The sequence below is a fragment of the Callospermophilus lateralis genome, chromosome 2, assembly GCF_048772815.1.
Source record: "Callospermophilus lateralis isolate mCalLat2 chromosome 2, mCalLat2.hap1, whole genome shotgun sequence".
NCBI lineage: Eukaryota > Metazoa > Chordata > Mammalia > Rodentia > Sciuridae > Callospermophilus > Callospermophilus lateralis.
Genome location: NC_135306.1, coordinates 212303377 through 212311248, shown reverse-complemented (window position 1 = coordinate 212311248; position 7872 = coordinate 212303377). Strand labels below are relative to the sequence as shown.

Genomic DNA, 7872 nt, shown 5'->3' with positions numbered 1-7872 from the left:
GGAGGCGCGAGAGTGACTCCTCATGTGCCTCCCAAGTCAGCCCTGACTCTTATTTTATGGGCGAGGCTAGGGAGGCTGAGGTCAGGCGACCAGCAGGCAGAGAGCAGGCTCCTCCTGTGGTGGCCTGTGCCTAGATTCGGGCCTGGGAACTCACCTGCTGGCTAGGGAGGGGAAGTGGAAGGCTGGGGAGGGGCTGGTAGATCTGGATGGTCATCAGGAAGAACCCGGAAGGAGGCAGCAGGCCCCCAAGAGGCAGAGAGGGTGCAGCAATTGCCCAGCCAGGGCAGGATGTGGGAAGTAGGGGGAGGAGGAGGTGTAAGCCCTTCTAGCTCCAGAACAAGGCCTGTCCTCAGGATCTCTGGATGTTTCCCAAATATCCTGATGTTCCACCCAGAGGCTGCCAGGGCCATCCTGGAGTACCGCATCAGGACACTCAGTGGGGCCCTGGAAAACGCCCGGAACCTGGGCTACCAGGTGAGGAAGCCTGGGCACCACCCTTGGGGCCCACCGTAGGGTCCACACACAGAAAGAACTGGCCAAGAGCCTCCTGGCCCATGGAGGAATGTGCAGTGGCTCCAGAGCCCCCACCTCCTCCTCTTTTGGCCCTTCCACAAGGCCCCATCTGCCCTCTCCCCACAGGGAGCCAAGTTTGCTTGGGAGAGTGCAGGCTCTGGCCTGGAGGTCTGCCCTGAGGACATTTACGGGGCTCAGGAGATCCACATCAACGGGGCGGTCCTGCTGGCCTTCCAGCTGTACTACTACACCACCCAGGTGAGGTGTTCCGTCCACCAGCCCTGCCACCCTAGGCCTGCTGTCACAAGAGAGAATCTGGGAGCCAGGCCTTCCTTTCTGGGCCCTGGATGGGTGGGCACTCAGCACACATATGACCCTTGGCCCCCAGGATCTGCAGCTTTTCCGGGAGGCTGGTGGCTGGGATGTGGTCAGTGCTGTTGCTGAGTTCTGGTGCAGCCGTGTAGAGTGGAGCGCCAGGGAGAAGCAGTACCACCTGAGAGGTGAGGTGATCCCTGGGAGAAATGGTCAGGAGGAGGGACTGCTGGGGGGCAGCCTGCACTGAGCACTGTCTGGACCTGTGTGCCCAGGAGTCATGCCCCCTGATGAGTACCATTCAGGAGTCAACAACTCCACCTACACCAACGTGCTGGTCCAGACCAGGTCAGCCTCCAAACCGTGCCCCAGCCCCACCCCAGCAAGCAGGCCAGCCAGAAGCACTGAGGCTACAACCTGTCCCCTCTCTACAGTCTGCACTTTGCAGCTGGTCTGGCCGAGGACCTGGGTCTGCCTGTCCCTAACCAGTGGCTGGTGGTGGCTGATAAGATCAAGGTGCCCTTTGACCCGGAGCGGAACTTCCACCCTGAATTTGATGGGTATGAGCCTGGTGAGTGGACACTGACTTCTGCCAAGGGCCCTTCTGCCTGGCCTAAGACCTGTGCACCCACCCTGATGTGCCCTCAACAGCAGCGTCTTCCCCAGGAGAGGAAGTGAAGCAGGCTGATGTCGTGCTCCTCGGGTACCCGGTCCCCTTCCCCCTTCCCCCTGACGTCCGCAGGAAGAACCTGGAGACGTACGAGGCTGTGACATCCCCCCAGGGCCCAGCCATGACCTGGGTGAGAAGCCTGGGGAGTGGCCCCACCTTACCAGCCCTCAGTCTTTCTCTCCATAAGATGGGTTTCACCCCTCTGAACTCTGAACTCTGACCTCAGAGCATGTTTGCGGTGGGCTGGATGGAGCTGAAGGACCCACTGAGGGCACGAAGGCTTCTGGACAGGAGTTTTACCAATGTCACTGAGCCCTTCAAGGTCAGCCTGACTCCAGTCCAGGGCCCTCTTACTGACCACTCTGCTGCCAGTGTCCATGGGGGGAGGTATTGTCCAGCCTCTGGGTCACAGAGGAATCATTGCCCTGGCAGTTCCTGCCTGACCTTGGGATGGCAGCCCCAGGAGGTCCGGTGTCCTGGGGTCCCTGGCACTGACGGCCCATGACCTACAGGTGTGGACGGAGAATGCCGACGGGTCGGGTGCAGTGAACTTCCTGACAGGCATGGGGGGCTTCCTGCAGGCAGTGCTCTTCGGAAGCACAGGCCTCAGGTGAGTGCAGGGTGACGCTGAGGGTGGCCCCCTGCCCCTCCCTTCTCACACAGCTCTCCCTGCAGGGTCACCAAGGCAGGCATGACCTTTGACCCCCTGTGTCCAGCGGGGGTCTCCGGAGTGTGTGTCTCTGGCGTCTCCTACCAGGGGAACAAGCTCAACTTTGTCATCTCCGAGGACTCCATGACAGTTGAGGTCACGGCCCAGGCTGGGCCCCGGGCCCCTCTGTTGGAGGCTGAGCTGTGGCCATCTCAGGTTCGGCTGCCTCTGCTGCCAGGTAGGCAGAGGTCTGAGCGATGACACCAGGATGCCAGTGTGTGCCTACAGGGCGCCCCTCTCTCCCTGCAGGACACAAGGCCTCCTTTCCCCCACTCAGCTGGCCGCATACAAAGATCACTCCCATAGCTGCCTGAAGCTCTGACTCCAAGGATTTCCTGGGGGAAGTTTTGAAGACCTGAGACCTCTGCTGCAGAGCCTCTGGGACATCCTGGAGCCCTCAGCCCCCCAGGCCCTCCCCCTGGAACCCTGCCCCTGAATGACTAGGGCTGCTGGCTTCAGAAATGTCTCCTGAACCCCGCTTTTCATCACTGCTCCATGCTCCTCGCCCAACTCTCCCCCAGTCCCAGGCCGTCTGCCTGGCTTGAGCCCCTCCCCAGCCTCGACTCCATGGGCAGGCAGTTTTCCACACCTCATCTGACCTGGCACCCTGTCTCTCAGTGCCCCATCTTGCTCCCCAGGCACTTTCCAGGGCCCCTGCAGCCAGGGCCTGAGTGTCCACACTCACACCCACCTAGACTCTGGTCCAGGGCCCGTGAGGGGAGTCACTGGCAGGGTGAGGGTGGGGAGGAAGGGGCTCCACCCCTGCGCAGTTGCCCAGGACTGTCAGCTACCGCTGACCAGAATCGAGCTTTCCCCTCAGTGCAGCTGTGGTCCGGCGGGGCTGGACCTCACCCCTGACTCCCCTCTCTCCATGTCAGGTGGCCTCTGGCACTGTGGGGTGGGGTGGGCAGCCGTCCTCCACCCCATGGCCTGTGAGAAGGGGAGGGAGTGCCATTGCTGGAGGGTAGGACTGGGGTGCCAGAGCAAGACCCTCAGCTCCCCACTGGCCACCAGAGGGACTAGGCTCAAATGTGCTGGGTTCCAGCCTTGATCCCAGGCCAGGCTGTGGCAGGCCGGCTGCTCAAAGACAGATCTGCTGGCAGCAGCTCCCACATCCTCCAGCCTGGGGCGGCCCACCAGGGACTTCCCTAGAACGAGGTGAGATGGCATCTGGAGCTGAGACCCTGGTGAGGTCCAGACCCGGCACCAGACAACCTGCAGAGTCCAATCGGTGCTGGGAAGAGCTTTGCTCCTATAAAGGCCTATACATTCTTCTGAAAGTGGGGCTGTGTGATGTCGAGTTTCCACCTCACCTGCGGGCACGTGCAGCAGCTTGGGAGCCGGGTGGTCCCATCACACCCGCCTCCACTCCTTGTCCTGCCACTGCCCCCTGGTCGCAGTTGAGAGTCATCCACCAGGCAGCGCCCTCCTGGGCTTCAGGCAGCTCTAGATGTGGGAATCCCAGGGCCTGACTCCCTGTCCCCTGTCCTCAGCCCCTCAGGCTGGGATACTCATGGCCTTAGCCAGCTGCCTCCACACCCAGGAGATTTGAAAGGAGGGTTCTCACGCCCACCCCAATAGAAAGTGTGGAGTGCAGAGGCAGGGATCCATGGACACCAGGCCTCCAGGACACAGTGAGCCAGCAGCAGGCTTGCTGGAGCTCAGAGCCAAGGTGGGCAGGGGCTGAGGGTCAAGTTGCAGACCACATGCAGGCCAGTGCCTGGCTTGAAGCCAAGGGTACCTACAGGCTCTTCACTAAAGGCCCTATAAACACTATGGCTGGGTGACCAGGCAGATCTGCTGAGGATCGTGGGCCCCTTCTCTCTGCTGTGGGCCAGGGATGGTCCTAATGGGAGTGGACATTCACTTTTTGCAGCCTCAAAGAAAGGATTGGGCATAGACATCCGAATGGGGTGGCAGGTGGCCCTGAACCCATAGGATGATGTGGCCTGGTACTTGCTATGTCTGAGCGTGATTTTATACAGTCACCTCTGTGCATGTGATGGGCCCACGGGGTGAGAGTCTGTGTGCCCACAGGCCTGGCCAGCATCCATCAACCTGCCGAGATGAGCCTGGGGAGAGAGGGCTGCTGGTAACACTTCCCCGAGGACTTGGCCACACGTCCTCAGTGGCTGGTCAGGGACTAGACAGCCTCATTGTTGATGAGATCGTGGGGACTGGTGAAATATCCCAGCCACACAGGGGTTGACGCCTGCCCCCAGCCTCTTCGTCCAGCATAGGCTGACCCCCACGTGAACCAACCCCAGGGCCAGGGTCAGCGTGTTGTCTCTGTTCCAGCTCAAGCAGAGGTCTCACACTTCCCTTGCCCTGATCCACGGTGGGACTTTCTCCAGGGCCCAACCTGGGCCTGTGCGTCTCCACCCCAGCTCCCAGCACAGGGCCACACCCCTATCTTCAGCAAGGGTCTCAGGCAGGCCACAGGCTGGGGGCTGTGTGGGGTCTCCAAGTAGAGCAATAGACAAGAGACCCCTGCTCTATCCCTGGAAGAGCTGGCAGGCAAAGGGGTCTTCCTGGGGAGGGAGCCCGGCCAAGACCTCAGTGACGTGCTGGGGCCGCACCCCAGCCTCGGCCTCCTGTGTTTGGGTGTGCGTCCCCATGTGCTGGGCCCTGCCAGTTTTGCTGTGTGGGGGTGTTGGGGTGCCGTGTGGTACATGTGGGAGGTGAGGTAGTACAGGAACACGTACCCAGCACAGGGGCTCCCACGGGGTTTCCCACATCTACATCCCCATGACTGCTCTGCACAGCTGGGTGGAGGAGAGAGGGACGGAGGGGGCAGCCAGGGCCTTGCCTGCACTTGTGTACCTGCATGGATGGCGGAAACAGTGTCCAGCTCCACCCAGGAAGATGGGGGACCAGGAGGGAGGGAGACCACCACCCTGCTGAAATCACTGGGATTTGAAGGGACACACAGACAAGGAGGGGCAGCACACAGCTGGGCGGGGCCCGTTCTGAACACAAGCCACCAAACCACAGGCAGCTGGGATCAGAGGCCTGTGTCCCCGACTTCATGCTGAAACACTCAGGCGCCTCCACCCCATAGCCACAGGCCACCCTGTGGCAAAGTGAAGGGGGACAGTCGGGAACAGCTGAGCAGAGCAGGGTGAGGGAGGGTGGGCCTGGGGGAGTCCCCACAGCAGCCACCCCCCGCGGCACCCCCACACTGAAGCCAGGAAGGAGGCCCTGGAGGCGTGTCAGGGACCTGGCACTTTTAATTGTGATGGAGGTGGAGCCTGGTGAGTAAGAGGCAAGGGTCAGAGGTAGGAGTTAGGGACCCTCAGGGTTAGGGCCAGGTCCCTGGGGCCTGAATGGTCAGCACTGGGTTGGGCCAGGGGCCTCCAGGGGCCTCCAGGGTCAGGGTAGGGCACAGCTCAAGGCCCTATGAGAGCCAGCATCCAGCTCAAGGCCTCCAAGGGTCGGGCTCCAGGGACAGGATAGGACAGGACCCAGCCTGTCAGTCATAGTCTGTGTCTTCGAACTTGGTGCTGAAGAAGGCCGCAGAGTCCTTGGCCAAGCGGGAGAGGTGCAGGGCACCAGTCACCACCAGCCCCAGCAGCAGCAGCGGAGGCACCAGCGTCCACATGGCAGCCAGGATGTTGTAACACTTGGCTCTGGAGCCGTATCGCCGTGCTGCCTCCAGATCCCCAGCCACCTTCTGGTCTCGGGCCTGCAGGGCAGCCGAAGGGCCAGATCAACACCTGCCTTGGGGCCTGGCCACAGATGCACCCAGAGCACCTGGAGGGTCTGCACTGGACCCAGGATCTAGGTGGAGGGGTGTGGCCTGAGGGGACACTCTCTGGGCTAGACCCACTTCCTCCATGGTCCCCAGCTTGACACTTGGTGGGCCTTGGGTCATGATGGCCACCCACCCCAATGGGTGCTGCAAGGGGCGCCTGGCTCCTTGTGTCTAAGATATGGACCCAGTGGCCCTCGCAGGTCAGCATCCTCTGCAGGCAGGGAGCCCTCTGGGGAGCTGAGACCGCAAACCCATAGGAACGGAAGCCACGGGTCCCACTCAAGAGCCACAGCAGAGGAGAAGCCCTCGGGGGAAAGGAGACTCTGCAGGTAGCCCATGGACCCTGTCATCATCAAGGGACGGTCCCCACCTTTGGGAGGGCTTTGCTATGGACGGCACCCCTTAGTGGAGAAGCAGAGGCTCTCTCACCTTGGAGAGAAACTGTGGCCACACTAACACAGCCCCTTCACAAGCTGCCCCCTTCGAGCCCCCAGGAGCTGCCCCCAGCCCCTCCTCACAACCCTGACTCTCCCTGAAGCCCCCAGCCCCTCCCGCCACTTCTTCGGCCCACCTTGATGGAGTGCACCAGCGCCAGGAAGCCGAGGCAGCACAGGTTCAGGTAGAGCGTGCTGAAGGCTGACCAGATCAAGTGGTCGCGAGGCGGGGGGCTTGGCGGTCCCAGCACCAGGGCTGTGTGGGCAGCACCGTCAACCTGGCGGGGAGTGGAGGCCCGGGGGCCCTCACGGGGGTAGGACGTGTCCATGGGTTCCAGCGCCGTCTCTTCCTTGCTGGGACTTGCACTTCCAGGGTGGGCACCAAGTCTGCTTATAGCCCTGCGGCCTGCCTCCCTGCCCACCAGCTCTGCTGCTAAGTATAGCACAAATTACAGCCTGGAGCCTGGGAGCAAGGCGGGTCCTCCTGCCCCAGTGTCCCACCCTCACCCTGGGGACCCAGAAAGACCACTGTCAGACCACTGACCAGAGCCCCCCATGTCCTGGCCACCCACCCCAGGAAGACCCCAAGTCAGATGGCTGAGGGGCAGTGGCTGCCCACTGCCTTCCAGGTCCAACTCAGGACTGTGGGTGGCCATGATGCCTCAGTCACAGGCAAGAGGCAGAGCCCTCCAGGCTGGGACAAAGCCCCCTCCTCCCGACCAGAACTGCTGACACCCAGCCCCGGTGCCCCAGGACTCAGCCTCCCACGCTGAGTGAGGCGGGTGGGGTGGGGGCCAGACGCATCTGTCCGAGAGGGAAGTCTGAGGAGGAAGCTCCAGGGCAGAGGGACGGTGAGGCAGCCATCTGGGACTGGCCACACCCCAGCAGTGCTGCCCGGACTGCCAGGAGCCACCCTGGCCTTCCAAGGGGTCTGTGTAGACATGCCCCTCGGCCACCCTCGACCTCCTGGGCAGGCAGGTCCTCCTCCGTCCTGAAATGCTGGGGGGGGTGGTCCCTGTGGGGCTCAGGGCTTCCTCCTGCTGTCCTCCTCTTGAGATGGCTCCCCAGCCGCAGGCTATAGATGCCTCTTGGACAGCGGCCCACATGCAGGGCCAGGAGGGACTTTTCTCCAGCTCCAAGCTCACAGGGCCCAGTGCCGCCCAGCTGAGGGACCATGTTGTCCCTGCCTACTCTTCAGCAGGATGCCTCTGAATTCCCCCGACACCTGCGCTGCCCAGCCTTCCCAAGAGCCCAGCCAGATGCTTAGGCCAAACGCTTACTCCTGCCAAACCCTAGGGCCCACACCCCACTGGGACCCCCAGAGACCCAGATGCCCAGGCCTCCTCCTGGGGTTCCCTGCTGCTGAGCTAGAGCCCCAGTGCCCATAGTTGTCCTGTTGAAATACCCCTCCCTCACCTGCCTAGAGCCCAGCACAGGCTCCCCCTCACTCCCCTGAACACAACACTGACCAGCAAGAAAC

At 62.3% G+C, this 7872-nt stretch overlaps 2 protein-coding genes across 2 annotated transcripts in view; one reads left to right on the top strand and one right to left on the bottom strand.

Moving 5' to 3' along the window:
• The window catches only part of Pgghg (protein-glucosylgalactosylhydroxylysine glucosidase), a 5488-nt gene extending 2050 nt beyond the window's left edge, over window positions 1-3438 (top strand). The window contains 11 exon segments of the mRNA XM_077108621.1: window positions 354-365; window positions 367-474; window positions 640-771; window positions 902-1013; window positions 1101-1173; window positions 1260-1396; window positions 1492-1625; window positions 1722-1817; window positions 2008-2105; window positions 2171-2382; window positions 2454-3438. Of these exon segments, the coding sequence (XP_076964736.1) occupies window positions 354-365; window positions 367-474; window positions 640-771; window positions 902-1013; window positions 1101-1173; window positions 1260-1396; window positions 1492-1625; window positions 1722-1817; window positions 2008-2105; window positions 2171-2382; window positions 2454-2518 (1179 nt within the window). The 3' untranslated portion in view covers window positions 2519-3438.
• Window positions 3439-5431: 1993 nt separating this feature from the next.
• Ifitm5 (interferon induced transmembrane protein 5) lies at window positions 5432-7095 on the bottom strand. The gene is made up of 2 exons (XM_076844925.1): window positions 6530-7095; window positions 5432-5889 (listed from the first exon to the last, which is right to left on the bottom strand). The coding sequence occupies exons 1-2, from the start codon at window positions 6719-6721 to the stop codon at window positions 5677-5679; spliced, it is 405 nt and encodes a 134-aa protein (XP_076701040.1). The 5' UTR covers window positions 6722-7095; the 3' UTR covers window positions 5432-5676.
• Window positions 7096-7872: the final 777 nt, after the last annotated feature.